The sequence below is a fragment of the Ruditapes philippinarum genome, unplaced genomic scaffold, assembly GCF_026571515.1.
Source record: "Ruditapes philippinarum isolate M1 unplaced genomic scaffold, ASM2657151v2 ctg11828_1_1_1_1, whole genome shotgun sequence".
NCBI lineage: Eukaryota > Metazoa > Mollusca > Bivalvia > Venerida > Veneridae > Ruditapes > Ruditapes philippinarum.
Window position 1 is genome coordinate 2206 of NW_026851750.1, and position 25909 is coordinate 28114.

General features: G+C 35.0%; 2 protein-coding genes across 2 annotated transcripts; one reads left to right on the plus strand and one right to left on the minus strand.

Moving 5' to 3' along the window:
* Positions 1–1850: 1850 nt before the first annotated feature.
* Positions 1851–3182, minus strand: LOC132738694 (uncharacterized). Its single transcript, XM_060726284.1, has one exon. It carries the CDS (start codon positions 3180–3182, stop codon positions 1851–1853), a length of 1332 nt encoding a protein of 443 aa, XP_060582267.1.
* A 16030-nt stretch (positions 3183–19212) lies between these two features.
* On the plus strand, positions 19213–23967 carry LOC132738702 (uncharacterized). The gene is made up of 2 exons (XM_060726296.1): positions 19213–20460; positions 23304–23967. The coding sequence occupies exon 2, from the start codon at positions 23518–23520 to the stop codon at positions 23836–23838; it is 321 nt and encodes a 106-aa protein (XP_060582279.1). The 5' UTR covers positions 19213–20460; positions 23304–23517; the 3' UTR covers positions 23839–23967.
* The last annotated feature ends 1942 nt before the right edge of the window (positions 23968–25909 follow it).

Sequence of the window (25909 nt, forward strand, 5' to 3'; positions counted from 1 at the left end):
ACGAATTATATCTAATTCACAGTGCAAAAAGTAAAATAACCAATATTTACCTGCAAAAGCAACAAGTAAAATAACCAATATTTACCTGCAAAAGCAATCAAGCAAAATGCTATCAAAGTCTTCATTTTCAATATTAACGTGCGTCGTTCGAGTATTCCGTTAAACAATGCACTGGAGATAGGCGCATGTTTGAATAAATACGGACACCGCAATCTTAAAAGAGCGTACAAGAGGTGATAAGACATTTTATATGGGATATTACATGTCACGATTTTAAAAACATGGAAGGTTCAGTATTCAGAACATATACTCTGAGGGTCAGTGTATCACTTTTTCACATTCACGATTTTTATAAGTACAAAGTTCAAGGTTCGATACGTTTAATACGCCTCTCGAACATGCATAAATATTCTTAAGTTTAAAGTTTTAAGTTTAAATTCAAAATTCCACGAAGCATTAAATGATGCCGTTAAGAAACGGTGGTGGTGGTGGTAGTTTACCTTCCAAATCACGGCGGTAATCTACATTGAATTAACCAGAGAACAGTTAAGCTACCGCATCGTTCCTGGGAAGACTGTCAAGCAGTATTCCAGTACTACAGTTGCCTTCACTTTCGCAAGGAACTAAATTAAATTTTGTAATGCCAAAAAAAGAGATGAAAGTAAAAAATTTGCGGGGATAAATCAAAAAACGAAAATTAAACCTGAAATTTCCAAAGGAATCAAAAAGGGACTAAATAGCCCAAAACGTTCTTCTTTATTGTGCAAACCCGGGACGGTTTGTTCCTTTAAGCCCTGGCAAAAAATTTCCTGAAAATTAAAGAAAATTTTTGGCTAAAATGACCCCTTTTAAATTTTTAACAAAAATTTACAAATCTTTTAGATGGGAATTTAACGAAAATTATCCCTTTGCAATAAATATAATTTTTAAAAAATTTCAGCTGGGTTTTCACATAATAGAAAACTGATAAATAAAAAACGTCCCAAGCCTCTAAAAAGGGGTTTTGAAAAGTCAAAACAACTTTTTTAGTGAAATCTTCAATTTTGTGTAAGAAACATGCGCGTCGGTATGTGCATGTGCAACTTTGTAATACTGCTTCATTGAAATATCAATGTCATAGACCCATTGGTATAATACCCCAATCCAGCCACACTTACATCTTTACTATCACATTGGACACATTAGTCCCAGAAATAATGGCAACGTCCCCTTTATGCTGACTATAATAGCGTCAAATTCATAATGATCTTTTGCATTAGCAAGCTGTGGACCGACTAACAGACATGAATGGTATGGTATGGGGTGGTGCGGCGCAGCGCGGCGCGGCGCGGCACGGCACTGTTCTGTTCTGTACTGTACTGTTTTGTTTTGTTTTGTATTGCATCGTATCGTATCGTATTGAAGGCTTAATGAGTGTCCGTCCGCCCTTTCAGGCACTGAGAGTATGGACCCCGGACATGTCACCATTCTGGTCCTTAAAGGTTATTATCTATACCAAAAGGTGACCTATAAATTTAAATGAGACTACCGGTATTATATCTATTATATGCATCATGGAGAAAAAATTAAGTGTTGCTGCCAAAATAAATGATCATATATCTTTCAGACGAGCTTGACTGACTAACTACCAGGCTTCCACTATATTGCATTTAAATGGTACATGTACTTCAATTTACTTCTAGTACACCAATAATGCTCAATGACAGAAGGTATTCAAAACGATGGATGCAATATTGAACTACACATCAAATGACTTGATAATTCATTATTTTTCTAGCATGCATTCAACAAAGTCAACAGCATAGATACATATTCAAAATATAAAAAAAAATAACTATCAAAAAAAAAGTTTAAAAAGTCCGTTTCGAATCATAGTGATTTGCCATCAGCATTTTAGCACTAGTGTCTCGAACCAATGTCGCAAGTGGCATTGCCGTAGGGGCCACCATCATTTTTAATTTTGGCAATTTTGATGAGCTATACCGTCTTTCTTCGGGGAACATAATTCGATCGATTTCTTTCATTTCTTTCAACGTTTCTTTAGCATTATTTGCTTTTTTAACGGCCTCTATAGCCGAGTGTCCCTTTTCTTTCCTTTTTGAGGTCCTACTTTTTTCGTCCTGACTTCTCCTGAGAGGTGACGGCGTGTAGTGATACGCAAAATCTCCTTTGCGCTCAGTTGTTTCAAAAGTCTCGAAACATGATGGTGTTGGCATATCGTTTAATTTTTTAATAAGCAGTTTATGTTTTGAATGGTCACTTTTAATAACTTTCCTCCTATTGATGTCTTTAGTTGAACTTACAAACCTTGTTGAATTGGATTTCCGCTCCGGACTACTTTTCTTCGAACTATTTCCATGATCGGATACCCTTGGGGTCGATCTTCTTGTTCTGCTTCGGCTCTTGCGCGAGCGATCTTTCCGGAAAGGTCTTTCATGTCTCGAACTAGCACTTGAACACCTGCTGATTGTTCCAACCGAGTGACTATCACTTCCGTCACTGCGCTTGCTTGATAAACTTCTTTCCCTAGGTTTTCTTCCAGAGCGCGGCCGACGTCTGGTAGTATGTGCAGTGTTTTTCTCAATCCCTAAAGTCCGCGGACTTACTTGCCGAACTGCATTTGATAATGTGTTTTGTTGTGTTTCATCATCAAAAGAAATAGCCATTTCGAAAAAGCTTCCACTACTCGGCACGGGTTTCATGGCATCATTGCTGTTATCTTTTTGTGGACATTTCCGAGAAATAGAACTTACACTTTTTGATCTCTTTCGCGGTTTCGAAAAACTAGGTCGTTGAGGCACGTGTCTTAAACATCCGGCACTTTTAACACGGCCGCCCTTTTCCTTATACGCGGTGTCCCCAATTATTTGGTCTCTGTCTAGTCTTTCAAATTTATTGTAGAAAGAGCTATCAACACTTGGTGACCGTGACATTGATTTAAGCACGTGCTTATCAACATGTGCCGAAGAAGGTCTATTTTTAGTAACACGAGTAGTTCCAGCAGACGACGTGTTTTTGTTTGAATCACACTGTTCACTTTGAGTTCTTTGAATCGTATTGCCTTGTACTAAAAAGTTAATATTCAAGGGCACCGGCTGCCCTTTCGGAAGCATTCTCTCCGGCGCCGACGGTGGCTTATTTGGAGACGCAGGAGGTCTATATTTTAGTATATTGCGACTCATATTTATTTGAAAGTCGTAAAATACTGGAGAAAAATATCGTAATCTTTAAAGGTTTCATTTAAATATTTGCTTTTAAGCCCGTATCAGTTGATCACTATTCACACCGTTTAGTAAAGTCATTCAAAGAGTACTGTTTTATCGGCTGCTTTAACAACTGGGGACTCGATGTCTCTCGCTTTAAACACTGTTCATGTTGGTAAAATTTGATCCAGTACCTCTTAACCTTAATGAATACTAAATTCCATCATGCCCGAACATTACTTATCTTAAAATATTCTTAAAAGTACAAATTACACTTAAATCACTCGTTCACTCGTCAATATGAAAATTCCGTTGATACAAATTATCCCGGTAAAATCTAATTCTGATAATTAGTTAGCATTTTCACATGTATTGCCATACAACACGTTAACAGATGCGATGCATAAACTTTTGAAAATGATGATGAAGCTGTTTTTCGAATAAGTTTATTAAATCCTTTTTATTGAGCACTTTGTTTTTATTATATACACTGACTTAATTAAAAATACGAGCGGTTTTGTATGTTATTATGTCAAGAGTCAAGTATATCCGATATCGAAGATTCAAATTTCAAGCAGTAAACGAGGCCCGTATATCAGAATTCTAAACCAACGGTTACATGTACTTTTATTCTTACGTTGTGTCAATAGACAGTTAAACTCTAACTTTAACTCTTGTCACATCAGGGATTTGAAAACAAATTCAGAACGCCGCGACGAGAATGTCAAGCATCACTGTGGCACCGCCGCATCATCGCAATGGCATTGTTTTGAACGCCGGACGTCAGTGCCCGTCACTCATCGTTCTGATAAGAGCGCAGGGATTCCCAAGCGGCGCTGTAAAATCTCCTAAAATAGCATAAGAATTGCCGCAAAAGCGCAGAAGTGTCACCGTGTGAACGCTGAGGTTATCTGTGACGTTCTAACGGAGATTATACGACGTTCTCTATGACGCTATGTTGCGTTTAATTTTGCGCTAATACAGTTTGAGCGCTGAAAAAAGTGCAGTGTGAAATCGCTGAGAACGCAGTGGATTCGTCGTGTGAACGCAGACAATCGCAACCAGAAACGCCCTAAGAACTCAATGGAAACGCCGCGGAGGCTCAGTTGTACCGCTTTGATCGCCATGACAACGCCTTCACGAAAGACTTTGGATTTCCGTGCTAACGCAGTTGAAATTTCTTTAAAAAGTGTAACACGGACATTAAGCACCCATATGTCATATTTTGACAAGTATGAATATGTTAAAAAATTAAATGTTCTAAATATTTTACGTCAATCAATAGTTCGTGTAATGTCGACAATTTTCGTCAGTTTCCGTATTTTCTTGCTACTGAGAAGCATTTAAATGTTGATCCAAAAGAGATGGCAAGGGCGAGGCTATAAACCTATTGCAAAAGATTCTATGGCTGAAAAACTACCCCTTTCCACCCCCAACATACCCCGCTATCATTATTTGACAGAGCTGTTTGCTGATCATATTCCCTATGAAGAATCATGATGGATTTAAAACTGTTTCTGAATGAGAAAAGAAAAACATGATGAGTCGGTTCATGTAGGATAACATCATAATTTATTCCCCAAATTACCCGTACTTGAAACTGTATTTAATAACACATCCCCATGTTTCAAACCGTTCTTGTAACCACATTTAATAGCATATCCACGTTCTTGTAACCGCATTCTATAGCATATCCCCATGTTTCAAGTCATTCTTGTTACCACATTTAATAGCATATCCCCATGATTAAAGCCGTTCATGTAACCGCATTTAATAGCATATCCCTATGATTAAAGCTGTTCATGTAACCGCATTTAATAGCATATCCCCATGATTAAAGCCGTTCATTTAACCGCATTTAATAGCATATCTCCATGATTAAAGCCGTTCATGTTACCGCATTTAATAGCATATCCCCATGATTAAAGCCGTTCATGTAACCGCATTTAATAGCATATCCCCATGTTTCAAGCCGTTCATGTTACCGCATTTATAGCATATCCCCATATTTCAAGGCTTTAATATTATTACCCCTGCCGGCATTTACTTTGCTTCTTATAACAGCATATCCCCATGTCTCACCTCGATATATAAAAATAATATATGTCATTACCTTTTATCATAAAAACATTAACAAAAATCTATACAAAAATCAATGACATTATTTCAAACAATCTACGTGCCCAAAAACTTATCTTTTAAACTACAAATTGTCTTCAACATCTGTGTTTAATTGTAAACTATAAACGGTCCCTTTGTTTGAAGAAATAATGCAGTGATAAAATGCGAAGATTATTCATTCAAATTATAAAATTCGTGTGTGGATATTTCGAATGTTGGGGGTATTTGAAAAAAAAGGTTTTATATAAAAATGATACAAAACACATTTTAACAGGTTATATTTTAAGCCAATTAATTATTTTAATATCGGTTAGTTTTTAATGATTAAAGTGTAAAATCAGCATGTTGAAAATCACAAAAGATAATTCTGAATCGAGAATGAGGTGGGATTATTGAATGATAGGGATGTGATGAATGATAATGAATGAATGAGATATTCAATGATGATTCATTTATGAATAATAGTGGTGACAATTGAGGTTTGATCAAGTGAATGATGATGATAAAAATGCTGCAAATTTGATGATGACCGATGATGAATAATTGCGATGATGATGATGATAATGATGATGACGACGACGATGATGATGATGGTGGTGATGATGATGATGATGATATTGATGATAGTGATGATGATAATAGTGGTAGTGATGATGATGGTGATGTTTCTGATGATGATGGTAATAATGCATCTGATGATGATGATGATAATGATGATAGTTCTGATGATGATAACGATGCTGCATTTGATGATGACGATGATGATAATTGCGATGATGATGATGATGATGATGACGACGACGACGATGATGATGATGATGATGGTGATGATGATGATGATGATATTGATGATAGTGATGATGATAATAGTGGTAGTGATGATGATGGTGATGTTTCTGATGATGATGGTAATAATGCATCTGATGCTTCTGATGATGATGATGATGACGATGATGATGATATTTCAAATTTTAAGAGTTGCTTATTTCTATAAAATGTGTATTTCATTTCGAAAATACTTGCTAGCTCAACATTATTAACAAACAGATAAAAAATATCAATAATATTACCGCAACAGTACATGTACGAACGTTATCACGGTATGGAACCATACACCGGATATAAAACCGTAACAAAATCGAAAATTATAATCACACGCAAGAAAAAAAATCGATTTTTTAGCTCATAAGACCAATCGTATATCAACTCGGCAATCTCCGTCACGTTCTCATAATACACTAATTTGACCCGAATTTGATTTTATATTTCCCTTGCACGGCCCCATACCGTGGTTATTCGAACGAATGATTTTTATCAAATATTTGAACCACGGAATTCAGTTCTTCTTCAATTAAGTTTATTTTAGCTCGGCGCCGGAAATTCCATATGTTTCCGAGGATCATTCAGCGTCCATGCCGGTCCACCTTCTACAGAAGTCTCATCGGGACGGTCTTTTTCATGCCGATCTTCCTAAAAGTCCTGTACTTCGTTCGAATGGAGGAAAGACAAAATACTGGAAAAGCATCAAGTTTCCGTGACGGCTTGCAAACCAGGCGGTTGACAATAAAACGGCTCTTGTTAGCGCCACCCTCCAGAGTTAGTCACGACAGGTCCCAACCAAAATCACCTCTGGTACTTGAGATGACTTGACCTTGACCTGCCGTGTGCCTTCTCCGCGACGTGCACGCCTCTGGAGGGATTTGGAGAAGCGGAATTCAGTAACGAGTGTTAATTAATTAATTTTATAATATTGTACGTTTGTAACGTCATTTTTCATTGGATAAGCGTGACGTGTATATTATTAGTTATAAAGATTCTTGACAGGTTATATGGCCGTATATAAAGGGTTGTTTACAATATAACCATCGCCTTACGGCTCGGGTTATATTTTCAAACAGCCGTTTCTTTTTCAAATGGCGGGGATTTCGAATATTGGAGATGTTATATCCAGTTGCATCCAGTTGAGTGTTTCGGGCAAAATAATATTTAAATTGTATTGCAGTCCATCATTAATGAGGATATACTTACAATTTAGGTGAAAATTTATGAAAACTAAGGTGTAAGGTAAAATATCCTCGTTCAACGGGATTATAACAATAAAAGAATTGTTCTTTTTATATTTCATTTTTATACAATTTCTCCGAAACATACATTGTTTTTTCACTCCGAAATTTGTCATCACAAAACTATGCTATCAGAAATAGAAAAGGTAACCGTATGCAACTATACCCAGTTATATTCATGTAATCATAAAATGGGCTTGAAGTGTTCAAATAGTTTAAATACCTACAGACACTCTTCCATGATTATCTTAATCAATCCTAAAATGGGCTTGGAGTGTTCAAATAGTTTAAATACCTATATAGGCACTCTTCCATGATTATTCAAATGAACATCGAAATGTTGTACCAGCAAAAGTTTGCCTTTGTACGGTAGATCTACAATTATATATGTGTACTGTAAGCACATTATGCCTCATAAATTCTTTTTTTTATTCTTAAGAAATGTCAAACATTTATTCACTAATGCTTTGATAGTGAATTCAGAGCATTTAACAACTGTTAAACAACGGATGTAATTGGAGCTGAACGTGCAGTAATTTGTCACAAAGATAGCAAAATGTAAACAAAGTAGTATTATGACATCCATTCAGAATACTTAGCGCAGTTAGCGGCTATAATTATATCAAATGCCAAGAGGCTGCAAGCCAAAAAGCAGCAAAATGTTAATTTGCGATCAACCAGTTTTTTTTGAAACTGTAATAAGATACCAAAAATAGAAAGAGTTTAAGAAATAAAATTGATAACATGTCTGAGGCATTATGAGTCTTTAACCTAAAAAGGAAAAAAAGAAGAAAAAAGATAACAATAATAAATGAAATTATTTGCCAGGATCAAAGCTGAGAATAGACACTTAAAATTAGATTTTTCAAAGGATCTGCCATAAGATATACAATTAGATATACGGTCCTTAAATATCCTATTTTAAAAAATGAGCTTAAACATAAGTTTACGTGCAATCAAAAATAAGTCATATTAAAATTACTTAAAAAGCAATCTGATCATAACTGATGCCAGTAAAGCTTTCGACCCATGTTCTAAGAACCCCTTCTTGTTTCTTGCTTATTAAAAAAGCCTCCAACACATTATGAATTCTGAAGTTTGCCTGTTTTTGGTATATAATAAACATTCTTTAACTTTGTTGCACGGAATTACGGATTCATTACGGGTTTTACCATCGGTTATTTGTGATGCATTGTGGGTCGGAATACTGTTTCCGGTCGTGAACAAATGCGGAAGTGAGGCGTTTTACCGGTAATAACATTGTATTCTCCTATAATAACTAATGTATTGTTATACGGCATTAAATAACTAATGCTAACACAAATATTTTTGTTTATTTCTTTTAATAGATGTTACTGTTACTGTAATCAAGTAATTCTTTCAGAAAAACGTATTCACTCTTACATGCAAACAAAATGACATTTTGAAGTAGGAAATGAATATTTTGTGTAATGTAAAGAATGAATGAGTCATGAAATTGGCAGCTGTCTTCAAGGCTTCAAAGTATGGACTCTTTGACTATATCATTGTTCAGAGATATGCCCCAGGCATAGAATGCCATTTACAATGCTCTTCCTTCCTGATGCCTTACTGAGGAAGTTTAATTCAAGTAGTATTTCTTTTTATACACAATGTACATGTGTATGTAATCCTGCATAAGATAAGGAAGAAACCATTCAGTTTATTTTAAGATGTTAACCCCTTTACATGTAGGCTAGTAACAAGGCTATATCATGGAATAGACCACAGGGAATCGGCACAGTGTTGGGATAGTGTATTAATATACAATGCATATCGTGTATTAATTATGTTTATAAAACCCACAATAAATTGATAAAGTCCCTTGGGTAATGCTTCCGCAGTCGAGTTTTTTTATATGCCCCGTCGTCCGTCCGTCCGTACGTCCGTCCGTACGTCCGTTAGCGTTAATTTGGTTTCCGGAGCATAACTTAAGTTCCATTTGGCCCACAGTGTTCAAACTTCATAGGATGATTGTCCATATTGGGTAGAAGACCCCTATTGATTTTGGGGTCACAAGGTCAAAGGTCAAGGTCACTATGACCTTAAAACTGAAAACAGTTTCCGGAGCATAACTTAAGTTCCATTTGGCCCACAGTGTTCAAACTTCACAGGATGATTGTCCATATTGGGTAGAAGACCCCTATTGATTTTGGGGTCACAAGGTCAAAGGTCAAGGTCACTATGACCTTAAAACTGAAAACAGTTTACGGAGCATAACTTAAGTTCCATTTGGCCCACAGTGTTCAAACTTCATAGGATGATTGTCCGTATTGGGAAGAAGACCCCTATTGATTTTGGGGTCACAAGGTCAAAGGTCAAGGTCACTATGACCTTAAAACTGAAAACAGTTTCCGGAGCATAACTTAAGTTCCATTTGGCCCACAGTGTTCAAACTTCACAGGATGATTGTCCATATTGGGTAGAAGACCCCTATTGATTTTGGGGTCACAAGGTCAAAGGTCAAGGTCACTATGACCTTAAAACTGAAAACAGTTTCCGGAGCATAACTTAAGTTCCATTTGGCCCACAGTGTTCAAACTTCATAGGATGATTGTCCATATTGGGTTGAAGACCCCTATTGATTTTGGGGTCACAAGGTCAAAGGTCAAGGTCACTATTACTTAGAAATTGAAAACAGTTTCTTTAGCATAACTTAAGTTCAATTTGGCCCACAGTATTCAAACTTCATAGGATGATTGTCCATATAAGGTAGAAGACTCCTATTGATTTTGGGGTCACAAGGTCAAAAGTCAAGGTCACTATGACCTTAAAACTGAAAACAGTTTCCGGGGCATAACATAAGTTCCATTTGGACCACGATATTGAAACTTCAAAGGATGATTGTTTTGGGAAGGAGTTAATACTTTATTTAACTCCCATGTCTTACAAATTCTTCATCTTTACTAAAAAAAAAAAAAATCACTTTCGGGCATATAATGCTCCGCCTAGCGGTGCTCTTGTTTTCACTTTTGGGGGAAGGGGGTCGGTGCCCCTTGAAGGGGGAAAATGCAATAGGAGGGGAAATTTTATTTGTTTACTTACTTTATATTGTTTTCGTTGCGGTGGAAAAGGGGAGCAACTCTTGCAACACAAGTTTAAAATACGTCTCTTTTTCTTAATATACGGATCTAAAATATTGATGCGTCGCATGTTAAACTTGTTGGGACGCCGGGAGTAGCTCCCCTTACCTACCAGAGAACGATTTGTAAACAACCTTGCTTAACAGTAACTCTTACAGGCATTAAATAAAACATTTTTCGGCAGTTAGTTGCAAAAAAAAAAAAAGATATTTATTGCAGGCAAATTCGGGCTGCCATATAGGGGGAAATTTAGGCTTTGAGGGGGGAAAAAACATACTATTTTGAGGGGGGAATGGGGCCGAATTTCGCTGAATATATTGGTGAAAAAAAACACTGGCAGTCCATTCAGCCTTGGGGCCTGCACTTCATATGGCTATTAATGCCAATATTATCAAGAGTTATGTTGATAAATCCTCCTAAAACCATGTAAAGAACTGCAACATTTCGAATCGAAAGGTTAACTTATGTTAAATCTTTTGTCTGTTGACATATGACTTTAGATATAAATGCACTTTCACTGTTTCACAACAGTCAGCAATTCAAAATGGCAGTACATGCCCTAGATGTTTATGAAAAATTAACACAGCCCTTATCTCCAGTTGTTTGTCTTATTGTTCAATGTCCCGGGTAATAGTGTTTCTTTTGTGAGAAATGTCCCATTACAGAGGACAGCAATATGAAAACATGGATTTACACTTTGTCCAAAATTAATAATTCACAAGTGGCATGCATCTCAAAGCCAGAGGTTTGTGCAGTGCCAACGTATTTCTTCATGTGAGAAAGCTATCCAGCTAGCTTGCAGAACGTTAGTGGTTCTACTCGGCAGATATAATGTATAGAGGGGCACCTGAGGTCTTCCAACACCAGTTAAGCTGCAAAGTTGCCAAATGACTTGGTATACTGTGTTGGTGCAACATAAAACCCAACCAGAAGGAGATAAAAAAAAAGGTTGTGACTGCAAACAATTTAACAGACAGACACTGAGACAGGCCAAAAAAATATGCCTATCAATCTGATATGGCAGCACTTTGTGGTTTGCTACAAAAGTTATGTACATTTTTGTAAATTATGCCCTCCCACCATAGGAGTGACTTAGCTAATACAGTATATAAGCTTATATGTTTATAGGAAAATACCTTTCAGTCTTGTTGTGTGAAACTAGTATACCTTGAACCTAAAGCAGCATGCCTCTAGATTTCATGCTAATTTTCTTGAAAATTTTGAAAATGCATTTAAAAGTAAAATATAGTGAAGTGTAGAGCTTTCAAAGCATCGATATTGGATGACAAATACCAGGGATACACCAACACGACAATATATATTGATATATACTCCTTATTTCTTGTATATAATTCACTTTCATATCTAGTAAAATATATGTTCTGTTCATACAAATATGTTGGGTCCTGTTTATAAATGTCCTTTGTAAGACTTTCTCGTAACCATTTTTGTCACCACTGCTATGAAATGTGTTCATTATGTAACAACAGCTTGGTGTTAGACATGGACACCTGCTTTTGTATATGTTTTGGTCCAGTTTTCATAATTCACAGACATTAAAATAATTAACCAAAATTATCGATTTTTACAAACGCTCTAGTGAAGTGAACAAAGAAGGTAATTTACATGTTGCCAAGGGCACTGACATAATGTTCGTTATTGAAATAATGCTGGGAAGGACACCTGATGTCTTCCTCTACCAGTAAAGCTGGTACGTCACTATATGACCTATACTGTATTGGTGTGATGTAAAAACCAATGAAACAAACAAACAAGACCTATTTTTGCATTGAAGAATTATGATCTTTTTATGCCACCGCAGCATCTGCGATGCGGTGGCATATAGCGATTCACCTGTGTGTTTGTTTGTGTGTGTGTGTGTGTGTGTGTGTGTGTGTGTGTGTGTGTGTGTGTTATATAGATTTTATAGTGAACTTAAAAAATCTTCTTGTGAAAAACCACTTGTCCAATTTCAACCAAACTTGGCAGGATTGATCCTTGGGTGAAGGGCTTCCAAAGTTGTTCAAAGAATTTCATTCCATGCAGAAATCTGGTTGCCATGGCAACCAAAAGGAATTATAAGAATAAATTAAAAAAATCTTCTTGTAAAGACCCAAAAGGCCTAGAGCTTAGATATTTTGCATAAGGCATTGTCTGGTAGACCTCTACCAAGATTGTTCAAATTATAACCCTGGGGTTAAAATCGGCCCCGCCCCGGGGTCATTGATTTTCACTATATGTACATATAGTAAAAACTTTAAAATAACTTCTTGTAAAGACCCAAAAGGCCTAGAGCTTAGATATTTTGCATAAGGCATTGTCTGATAGACCTCTACCAAGATTATTCAAATAATAACCCTGGGGTCAAAATCGGCCCGCCCGGGGGTCATTGATTTTCACTATATGTACATATAGTAAAAAACTTAAAATAACTTCTTGTAAAGACCCAAAAGGCCTAGAGCTTAGATATTTTGCATAAGGCATTGTCTGATAGACCTACCAAGATTGTTCAAATTATAGCCCTGGGGTCAAAATCAGCTCCGCCCCGGGGGTCATTATTTTCACTATATGTACATATAGTAAAAACTTAAAATACCTTCTTGTAAAGACCCAAAAGGCCTAGAGCTTAGATATTTTGCATAAGGCATTGTCTGGTAGACCTCTACTCAGATTGTTCAAATTATAGCCCTGGGGTCAAAATCGGCCCTGCCCCTGGGGTCATTGGTTTTCCTTATATGTATATAGAAAAAACTTTATAGTAAAAAAATTTCTTCTAGCAAATGCTAGAGGTTAGATATTTTGCATGAAACATTGTGAAGTGAACTTCTAGCAAGATTGTTCAAATTAAAGCCCTGGGGACAAAATTGCCCCTGCCCCGGGGTCATTGATTTTCAATATATACATATAGTAAAAAATCAAAAAATCTTATTGTCTGAAGGTACAAGGCTTAGAGCTTGAATATTTGTTAAATGATATCATCTATAGGTACTCTACCAAAGTTGTTCAAATTTTGCCTCTTGTGTCAAAATTAGCCCCGCCCCATGGGCCATAGGTTTTCCTTATAATTATGTATATAGTAAAAACTTAAAAAATCACCTTCTCTAAATTTACAAAGGCTAGAGTTAAGATATTTTGCATGAAACATTATGTAAGTGAACCTCTAGCAAGATTGTACACATTATAGCCCTGGGGTCAAATTGGCCCCACCCCCAGGAGTCATTGATTTTTACTATGTACATATAGTAAAAAAAAAAAAGAAATATTTTTGTCTGAAGGTACAAGGCATAGAGCTTTGATGTTTGCTCTACAATATATTCGATGGGTTCTCTACTAAAGTTGTTTTAATTATGCCCCTAGTGTTAAAATTGGCCCTGCCCAGGGGCAGTGATTCTCATTATGTTCACATAGTAAAAACAGAAAATAAAACAAATCTTTTCTGAATAGGAGAAAACTACAGCTTAGATATTTGACTTGAAATGTTGTTTGGTGGACCTGTATCAAGATTGTTTTGAATTAAACCCTTGGGTCCAAAATTTTGCCTTGCCCAAGGGGACAGTGACCTACTTTCTTGTCCTTTAATGTACAGCAATGAAATTTTGACCATGTGCACAGTTTTAGTTGTAGAATTGAACTTTGATATCAGGTGAACTAGATTTTGATGACGTGACCTACTTTCTTGTCCTTTGATGTACAGCTATGAAATTTGAACCATGTGTACAGATTAAGATGTTAAGTGAACTTTGATTTCAGCTGACCTAGATTTTGACAAAGTGTCTTACTATGTTGTCCTTTGATGTAGTCATGAAATTTAGGCTGTGTGAAATATGACCTTCACCACCAAATTCACTAGACTCAAGTGCATTGATATATTCCTACTCAGATCTTTTATTGAGTTAACAACAGATTTAACCACTAATCTGATAATAAGAATTAGATAGGTCAGGGATCTATGCATTATGACAATCTTCAAAATTGTATAGAAACAAAGAAAATCTGTTCCTACACTACTATTTAGTGTTGTATTAATGCGGTGGCATAGCATTTTTCTCAAATGCAATCTTGTTAGCATTGGATCTCTGGTGCATATTCTCAGGCAAAATTGCTTTCTTGTTTTGTAAGTCTTCCATATAATTCTAGGCAGTGATTTTCCTACTTATATAACAGACTCCGAAAAAAGGCCTCTTTCCAATTGAAATTTTCTTTAAAATCATGCAGTTTTGCCAAAAATTTAAACTTAAACCAGCTTTTTCACTTCCCAGAATCAAGAGGGCAGGCTAAGGCCTCTTCTCAATTAAGTGAGAAAAATCATTGTGGGTTGGGCGGAGTGATAGCTTACATGGAAATGGGGGGTTGATAGAGCGATAACTGATTTTTTTAAAAAAAACATTTTGTACATGTTTAAAAAAAATTTTTTTTTGCTTAACCCTTTCCCCCATGAGCATATTGTGAAAAATGGCCGTTTTCACTGAAAAGCCTCCTGTTACAAGTTCAAACTGCTATGAAACTATGAAAAATGCTTCAATACTAATCAAACTTGGCACAAATGTTGACTGGACCATTGCCTTTGTAACGACATGCTCAGTCTTAAATTTCCTGTTACCATGGCAACGAGGGGACATCTCAAAATTGCCAAAAATCACTATTTTGCCTCGATTTTTTCCATCAAAATTTATTTCAAAGTGCTGCAACTTCTCAAGGGATTGAGATAGAGTCAAAGGCTTTTCAGCGTTGGTTACACGTTACATTATGATCGACCTGGGGTCATTTTTAGCCTCTCAAAAGTCCAAAATTTTCTTGGCGATGAGGGGGACTCCGCCCCCTTCAAACCCCCCTAACAGAAGGGGCCACATCCCCCTTCTGACAACCCCCTGATGTATCTTTTGGATGGGGGGCGGCGCCGAAAAAGTGCTCAATTTTTTTAGCAACATTTCTCAAACGAAAACTTATGTTTGGGGCCCAAATAGGACATTTTTTTCCTATTTGAGGCCCAAAAAAGGGGGGGGGTCGAAAGTGCGTTGTTTCGCGTATATATGTGGTAAAGGGTTAACAAAAAATGATGAAAAACTTTGGAATCACCTAAAAACTAGTTTTTCCATGTTAACATGTGGTCTTTCACCTAATTTTGGTGAAAAATTGTTGTTTTGTAACATTTATAATTTTTTTAGTTAACCCTTTCCCCCATGAGCATATTGTGAAAAATGGCCGTTTTCACTGAAAAGCCTCCTGTTACAAGTTCAAACTGCTATGAAACTATGAAAAATGCTTCAATACTAATCAAACTTGGCACAAATGTTGACTGGACCATTGCCTTTGTAACGACATGCTCAGTCTTAAATTTCCTGTTACCATGGCAACGAGGGGACATCTCAAAATTGCCAAAAATCACTATTTTGCCTCGATTTTTTCCATCAAAATTTATTTCAAAGTGCTGCAACTTCTCAAGGGATTGAGATAGAGTCAAAGGCTTTTCAGCGTTGGTTAAACGTTACATTATGATCGACCTGGGGTCATTTTTAGCCTCTCATAAGTCCAAAATTTTCTTGGCGATGAGGGGGACTCCGCCCCCCTTCAAACCCCCCTAACAGAAGGGGCCACATCCCCCTTCTGGCAACCCCCTGATGTATCTTTTGGATGGGGGGCGGCGCCGAAAAAGTGCTCAATTTTTTTAGCAACATTTCTCAAACGAAAACTTATGTTTGGGGCCCAAATAGGACATTTTTTTTACTATTTGAGGCCCAAAAAAGGGGGGGGGGTCGAAAATGCGTTGTTTCGCATATATATGTGGTAAAGGGTTAACAAAAAATGATGAAAAACTTTGGAATCACCTAAAAACTAGTTTTTCCGTGTTAACATGTGGTCTTTCACCTAATTTTGGTGAAAAATTGTTGTTTTGTAACATTTATATTTTTTTTAGTTAACCCTTTCCCCGATGAGCATATTGTGAAAAATAGCCGTTTTCACTGAAAAGCCTCCTGTTACAAGTTCAAACTGCTATGAAACTATGAAAAATGCTTCAATACTAATCAAACTTGGCACAAATGTTGACTGGACCATTGCCTTTGTAACGACATGCTCAGTCTTAAATTTCCTGTTACCATGGCAACGAGGGAAAATCTCAAAATTGCAAAAATCACTATTTTGCCGCGATTTTTTCCATCAAAATTTATTTCAAAGTGCTGCAACTTCTCAAGGGATTGAGATAGAGTCAAAGGCTTTTCAGCGTTGATTACACGTTACATTATGATCGACCTGGGGTTATTTTTAGCCTCTCAAAAGTCCAAAATTTTCTTGGCGATGAGGGGGACTCCGCCCCCTTCAAACCCCCCCTAACAGAAGGGGCCACATCCCCCTTCTGACAACCCCCTGATGAATCTTTTGGATGGGGGGCGGCGCCGAAAAAGTGCTCAATTTATTAGCAACATTTCTCAAACGAAAACTTATGTTTGGGGCCCAAATAGGACATTTTTTTACTATTTGAGGCCCAAAAAAGGGGGGGGTCGAAAATGCGTTGTTTCGCGTATATATGTGGTAAAGGGTTAAGTATGCTATCATTTGTAGTGTTCATTGCCAAATTATCAAAATTCTAATGCATTGAAAGAAAAAGTTACATCATTCTGTACTGCTGCAAATGCTTGATTTCTTATACAATTTGGCAAATTTTCCGGCTGTTTGAAGAGTTTCTTGTAGCCACTTCAAACAAATTACTGCTTAAATATATATATTTTGACTGTTAACATACCGTTCTATTATGATGGGTTATTTCGGCAGTGTTTTAAGTTGTCTGAACATGGCTACCTGTACAGTTGTATATATATAAATATAATTTTCTGGATCAGCAGAACTTGAAATAAGCTTGGTATGCAACAAGTTTACCTATATCTGTAAGAAAATTTACTTAGAGCAGCATACCTCTAGATTCATGCTAATTTTCATGGAAATTTTAAAATGTATCAAAAGAGTAAAATATTGTCTAATGAACAAAGTGCAAACAGAAATTAAAATCAAGGAAAATTATCAAATATAGGTCACCATATGAAAAAAAATAGTCCTCTTTGTGTACAATTTGTGTACCATTTGATGTAGGTCTTTTAAGGTGATTGACTTAAAACCACTTGCCCCTTACCACTGTGGGTTCGAATCTCTACAGAGTTTAGATTCTTTCATAAAAGGCAGCTATCCAGCTAGCTTACGGAATGAGGTGGTTCTACTCAGGTGCCTGTTTGTGCCTGAAATAATGCAGTATACATCATTGGTCTTCTGCCACCAGTCCACCACGCCAGTAAAGCAGGAAAGTTCACATATGACCTATACTGTGCCAGTGCATAGTAAACAACCCCCCCCCCCTTCCCCACACACACACTTAAAAAAAAGCAGTTAATTTGTTCAGTGCATCATATGGCAGCTGGCCCTGTTCCTGCTGAAAGTGATAATTTTTCCACCAGTATAACTGTATCCAGGCCAACCGGCACTTCCTTGCTGGCTGTCCAGGCTCTAATGTTTGGGCCATCCTTAAAAAAATGTTTGTTTGCAGTAACGCGACCGACTCACAAAATTTGCCCCTACTCAAAATTATTTTTCATGGTCTGGATAAAAAAATTATTTTTTTTTAATCAGAAAATTATGCCTTGTGCTTTGTTTTCGTTCTTTTAAAGGTTAATAGAAGAAATAAAATGTAGGTCTTATTAAATCAGAATTCAGTTATCAATTTATTAATTGTTACCAGATTATCAAAGCATATATTGTCCAGCATTTTGAAGTTCCATGTATATTTGGGAGTACAGTTCAATTAAAAAAAAAAAAATCGACCTACCTACCCACCTTGAAAATTCTGGGTCGGGTTACTGCAAACAAACATTTTTTTAAGGATGGCCCTGTAGCTCAATTTTTGTTTTTGGATAATTATTGAAATCTGTTAAATATAGTGCATATTAAGTATTTATGGACTGTTCCAAATTCAAAGCTGGGGAAATTCATTTTATTCATTAAAGGCCCATAAAGCCTCAATAATGCTAATTTTTATATTTCCCAAAAGCTTTTGATTTTTAATGTCCTGTTAAAGTTTAAAAAACAAAAAAACTCATTTTGCCTAAATAGTCTTTGATTCTGTTACTATATGACAATTGGTCCACTTACAGTGATTTAGTATTTTGTATGGAAGTCAAAATACTACTTTGTTTATATTTTTACTACTTTTATGACAAACAATTCACATTCAGCACTACTTTCTCCTGGTGGAAAACATCTAACATGCTATTTAACATTATTCAAACATTATAAAACTCATGTTTGTCTTTTCTAAAAAATGAAATGTTTACATATCTGAGGTATGATGGGCCTTTAAAGAATGTAATTTATTTATTTTTGAGTCATAATGTGCCTTTTAAGAATGAAATTTATATTTTATTAGAGTCATTATGGGCCTTAAAAAAAGAATGAGTTTTTTTAAAACGTTTCTGAGGACTAATGGGTCTTTAAAGAATGAAATTTTTATACGTTTCTGAGGCATAATGGGCTTTTAAGGAATGAAATGTTTATTTGTTTTTGAGGTATAATGTGCCTTTAAGAATGAAATTTTTTATACATTTCTGAGGCATAATATGCTTTTAATAAATGAGGCAAACCGTGCTGTTAAAGAATTAAATTTTCATATGTTTCTGTTGCATAATGGGCCTTTAAGGGGAGTTGTGGCCTAGTGGTTAAGGTGTCTGCCTCTCCATCCACGGAGTTTGGGTTGGAAAGTGATTAATATAAGTTGCAAGAACTTGTTTTGTGATCAAGCTTAAATAAATACGTTTAAACCAATGGGCCTTAAAAGAATGAACTTTTCATACATTTCTGTCTTAGACATACTGTGCCTTGAAGCATGTGAAGGGTAAGGCTAATCTCGAATAATTATCAGTTAATCTTATCTTATTTTTCATCCTTGGGTAAACAGATTTAGATACATGTATATTTGATAGTAGATTATGATAGTACAGCACTGTATCCATTAGAGTGGCCTGTGTAGTGTAGAGGATTGAAAAAAATATATTTCTTAGGCAGCGTTTAGTTATCATTATGAATGGAAAGCTTAGTTATCTTTATGAAAGGAATACTGAATTCGAAAGAAAAGATTTTGAGGATTTCATTACATAATTTAATTAAGTTCAAGCTAAAGTAACTTTTACATAATTTAAAAGGTCAAAACCGCCAATTGATATAAATGTCAACAACAAAAAAAAACAACAACACCATTGTTTATATAAATCAATACTTGTTAATAAACATGATAATTTCCTATTTATGAATTGCTTTTCTTTTTTTCATATTTATATAAAAAAAATGAGAACTATGGATATAAGATTCATACCTGGAGAAAGTTAGAACACACTGTAATTAACGGAACAGTGTTTGTTTTTAATTAGTGACTGCTTAAAGTAGGCACAAAATAAAAAAACTCACCTGGTATCTCTTTACCTTTAAGATAATAATTTCTCCATCATCGATATCAGTTATGAAATACGCATTAATCAAAGATGGGTGTTGGAGATGTAATTTTAGCAAGTAAAGCATGAACGCTTGCTGGTTAATAGATTATAACCATATATACCCAGCCTAGAAGCTGATAAGGCCAGTACGTCTACCTATTGTGCACATGTGTGGGATGAATTAACAACATTTTTATATTCGCAAGCTGGGATAAAATATTTTTCGGATACTACATGAGTCTTATCAGTGAAGGGAGTTGTAACATAGTTTTTTTCGTGTGCTGTTTATTTGAAAGAAATATGAAGGATATTTTGTTTTGGATGTGAAAAAGGAAAAAGTGTGTTAATGTTTCGTAAATATACGTGAATTGTGTTAAACGTGGTTTAGAGAAAAGGTGTAAATGTTATCTGTTAAACATCACTGGATAGATATTGTTAACAGGAAGTGAGATGTGCAGGTTACTCTAGGATATATATCGAGTAACCTTGACCTTCATATAAGAAAGTAGTAAACACTAAAATGATGTATTTAAATCGATATGTCTTGTCGTAATAAGTTTAGCTTGTTAAGTTATACACTTGAGATACTTTGAGATACACTTAATTCACTTTCATACTTGCCTGTTTTACAGCATTTTGATATTGAAAATCAAGTACTTTATCATGGTTGATAATTTATCTGAATTAAGTAAATTAGCTTTGAGCGATGTCAGATCATTAGATGTATATAAATAACACACAAGCGTTTTATACACACTTTAGTTTTTGTGGTCTTCAGTGGTTAAACACAAATTTTATTGTGTGCATAGTTTGAAATTGTATTTTAGCTTTTAAAGCTGCATGCCTCCAGATGAACCAAAATATTTCAATAAAAAAATTTAATATCAAGCATGAGAAAAATGTACTAAGATTTTAAGAAAAGTAAAATGATTTAAGATTCCAGTAAAAATTTACATGTTGTGTGCGATTAATGACTGATTTTGTCGAATTTATCACCATATTTCTACTGTTTTTGCATATTTTTGACATATTTTGGTAATTTATATGGGTCATAATTAAGTGTCATAATTATACAATTTGTAAATTACATTCTTTATTATATTAGCAATGTTTTATTTTCAAATACATTTCAAAATTTTCCTGAATGAATCTGGAGGCATGTTGCTTTAAGGGTTTAACAGATAAAAGACATCCATAAACTAGGTATTTTGAAAGGGTGGGGTACAGTTAACTTATAATATATTTCATTAAAAATAACCAATATAGGTAAAATAAAAAATGAGGATTTCGTAAAATGCATCAACTAAATTATCTTACTATCTATGTTACATGATTATCAAAATATTTCATTTTATAACAATGAAATATAACATGTTACTTTTTCTTCCTGCCACAAATTGTGCAATGACTTAATGCTAAACCGACATAACTGTTTAAACCTTAGGCATCCGGTTAAGACAGTGTATATATATATGTATATATATATAATACAACATTTCATAGATTGTTTAACAATAGATCCATTTGTTTATTGTTTGAGGTAAGTCTGGCTGAAAAGAACAAGTAGTAAAACATATATTTATAAAAGATAAGTAGTTATAAAGCCAAACAGGCCTATTAGTTTGGTATAGTATTTTCTCCAGGTAAACACATTATTACTCATGTATTGATCTTGTAAATGGGTGTGTATTTACTACCTGAGATAAGAAATAAGTAAATTATATTCACATCGGTGCTTATTTTATAGACTAGCAACATGTACCAAAAATATGTTACAAATCTGTTGCCAATGGTTACGATTATGAAATAATGATCTTTAAAGGGGCTTGTTCATGGTTACGGTTTGTGGTTATAATGTTAAAATGTGTAAAATTTGTAGATATGGCCTGCATTCGAGTCTCGGAACTATCCATTGGTTATGACAGGCACTTTTAATCAACATTCAAAATTTTAAAAAAAATTAACGTAAAGAGTCTGTCTTGCTCAGATTGCATTGGTGTACAGATTTGCCTAGCTAAAATTATACAGACAACATTGTTGTCTCCAGCAATTTAAAGGGTTTTTTGACATGACGGAACTAGAAATAATTGTTTGCGATTAATGTTCCATTTGATAAAGGTCTATATAAGTAACATATGCGCATAATTTTAGATCATTTGCTCACTCCGTTTTTCCAGATGTGAAAAATGACAGACCAAAAATATGCTTTTCAATATTTTCTGATTACATTTTTTATAAAACTTATCCTTTGCACATCTTTCGGTTTTAAGTGTCCCCATTTGTCTATGTAAGAAATTCAAATTTTATATGATTTAAAATGGTTTTAAACCTCAGTGGAGTTCCTTTAATAAAGAAATTTGATATTTTATCGGCACCCAAATTTGTGATCTTAATGTCATTGTCTGTGTTTGGTGATAAGAAGAAGTAAATTATATTAATCCTAAATAAATACATGAATATATATGTATGGGTATATATTTTGTTAATCAAAGAATGAATAAAAAAAAATTGGGGGGGGGGAAGGTTGGGTGATGCAAAGGATGGGTGCCAAATAGTTATGTTTCATAAACTGAGAGGTTGATGCAAGACTGTTCTATGCCCTTTATTTTATATTTGGATATAAACGAGTGTTGTTCTGAACTTTTTGAAACAGTATTTCTATGTACATATAACTGCAGGTCATTTGAGCCTAATGGCGATTCACAGTAATAAAATAGAATATTATAGTAGGGAATGGTTTACTAAAGGGAATTTTATGTATTGTTGAGTACGCAAGTTTGACAAAGACTATATGAGCCGCGCCATGACAAAACCAACATAATGGGTTTGCGACCAGCATGGATCCAGACCAGCCTGCGCATCCGTGCAGTCTGATCAGGATCCATGCTGTTCGCTTACAAACCCTATAACAAGTAGAGAAACTGATCGCGAACAGCATGGATCCTAATCAGACTGCGCGAATGCGCAGGCTGGTCTGGATCCATGCTGGTCGCAAACGGACTATGTTGGTTTTGTCATGACGCGGCTCATATATTTTTATATTGTTTTTCAAGTACCTGTAAAAAGGGGGGAAACAACTAGTGTCATCTAACTTCTAACATAGGAAACCTTTTTGTTTTAATAAGAGTCTCTCAATAAGGTGTGATGTTTGTTTCACTACACTAAAATTGCTGTACATGTAATTAAAATTCTATATGGTGCTGGAATTCTAAGGATTTTTTTCTCTTTTTTTTTCTTTACAAAAGTGTTACTCCACAAAAAAAAAGTAGGAAAGAAAGGAAGGAATCCTTTACTTTGTTGAAGAGAGGAAAGATATATGAAATTTGATTTTGAATTTTTTTTTAACAGGGTGATAGTTAGATTAAACATATATATTATATGTATATGACCTGTTGTAATATATTGTATGTAAGTGAAAATATCAGGATTCGGGAAAATTTTCGCTACTAACAATGAAAAAATAACTAGTAGATTTCATATAAAGCACTCTGCTTTAATAATAAACAATTAAAGCGAGAAAATTTGTGTTTCGGCAAAAGGAATAAGGTTTAAAAAGAGAGAAATGTTCTGCTGTAAGCCAAAGAGGAGAGAGTATGACGTAGCAGTGGAGGAGGAGATTGATAAAGAGAGAAATAAAGATTCGCATGTTGATACGGATAAAGATGGTAAAGATAATGTTAATGATATTGAATCTCCTATTGAAGTGACTGTTACTGAAGTGACAGAGTCGGAATTGAAAACCAGTCCCGAACAAAATGGCAGTGTTAAGAAAACTGAGAACCAGACTGGGGAAGGGGAAACAGGGGAGAAAGCTAAAGTGGAGGAAAAAGATTCAGAAAAGGTAGATAAAAAAGAGTCCTACTTATATGTCACAAAAGAGTGAAGAAATAGGGGAAAAGAAAAATCCGAGGTATACATCTCAAATGAGCGTAACTAGCTCTTTAAGCATACGTGAAGAAATAAATCGTAGTAGGGAACAATTCTTTTCTAATTCCTCTCTAAATGACTTTAACTTGCAGGAAGAGATAAGCAAAAGATATTCGGCAACCGAAGAAAAGTTTGCAGAGCATCAAAGAAAAGTTCGACAATTACGTGCACAGCGTGAACTAGAAGAAAACGTCATGTCAGCAGAACAAATGCATCAGGCGGTCAGTCGTCTGGAGGCCGTAGCGGCAAGGCTCGAATCGTTGGCAGTAACAGGTGTGAAATCAGGCAGTCCATCAGCACCAGCTTCATCAGGCACTGGTAACATTTTAATTCTTAATTCTCATAACAGTACATTTACAGGGCTCATCCTGGGGGGAAATTTTAGGGAGAAGTGACTTCCTCGCGAAAATTAGGGAGAATGGAAACAACCCAATGTGTATGCATTAACATGCATGGCTATACATCCTTTAATTATAATATAAACACAATTAACATGATTGTCATCACATATAATATTTCTCCAGTTTTTTAATTAATAGTAGATTAATTAAATAGTAAGTATTAATTAATAGTAGATTAATTAATAGTAGATCTGGCAATGGCATCTAAATGTTTTTGATCTGCAAATATGAATTAAAAAAAAATTATTTTTTTGATATCTATTGATCAGCTATTTAATAAGCTTTCTCTAAATATGCGTTTATATATTTTCATGTAGATTTGTTGATAATAATGTGTAAGAAAAAGATATGAATAATAAAATCAAATTTTATATATTTTTTACTTTCCTCACTTTTAATAGAGATGAGGTCACATTGGATATTGATTAATAATATCTGTTCTATTCTGTTTTGGTGACAGAAATTTTCTTTCAAATTCATGAATGTTTGTAATGTCAGAATTTATATGCATATAATTATGCTTATACAACAATTTTCAAACATCAAATAATATGTAAAATATGTACTGGCAAACATTTGTGCACATTATATTTGATTACTAAAATTACATACATTCAATTTCTTATTGAAAAATTTGAACTTTGAGAAATTGTAGAAAATTAATTTCTAATAAAACCTCCCTTTATTTTCATGAACTGTTAAATTCTGGTAAATATCTGTTATAAATCTTTATAAATAATGCTTTTTTAAAATTTACAATATTGATAAAATCTTAATCTGAGCGTCATATTTACGACATTTAAAACAAATAAATATATTGAAACAAAAAAGAACACTTCTTTCCTGACAAATTTTGTTGTTATATACGTTACATGATAACTTACATGATATACGACCGATTTAATGTAGTTTCGCCGGGGATGTCGTGCCCACGTGCGTAAACTGTGTCAAATTTGGGCATTTCTACAAAGAGAACAAATGCCAACACCCCCCACTGTCTACAACATACCAATCGCAAGATTTTTGCGAATTGGCTTTCTTAAATTTTCGCGTAGGTGTAACTATCATTCAGAATCATTAAAGTTGCTCGGTTTCGGCATTTCGCCTTGTAGCCATGACGTGAGCGACATAACAATTTTACAGTAAAAAAATTGATGTTAACAGACTGAAATCATTCAAAACTATGATTAAGTTTTTAATCCTGTCGCTGAACATTAATGAAATTGATTATTTTAATTGACGAACAGTTTTGTGATAGCCGTGAAAAATCCATTGCAACATCGCCTTTACTCTGGTTAAAAACCCACCATCCGAAGTGCATCGTGTATATCAATAAGGGGAAGATTTGCACGCGTTTAGATAATCGGGGAAAAAACAATCTATAATTATCGCCAAATCCCGTATTAAACTCGCAAAACTAATTCACACAATTATACCGTTTCGGGGCGATTGCTCTCATTATTTACTGATTAGAGTAGGCGGTCTAATCGCTTTGCTTACAGGTAGAAGGGTAGTATAAAAGCGACGCTCTGATTGGATAATGATTAATTAGCGGTCGTCATATGGGCGGATACAATCTCTGCTTCTTTACAATCGCTAAAAGTAAGTTACTATTTGGGGGAAAAA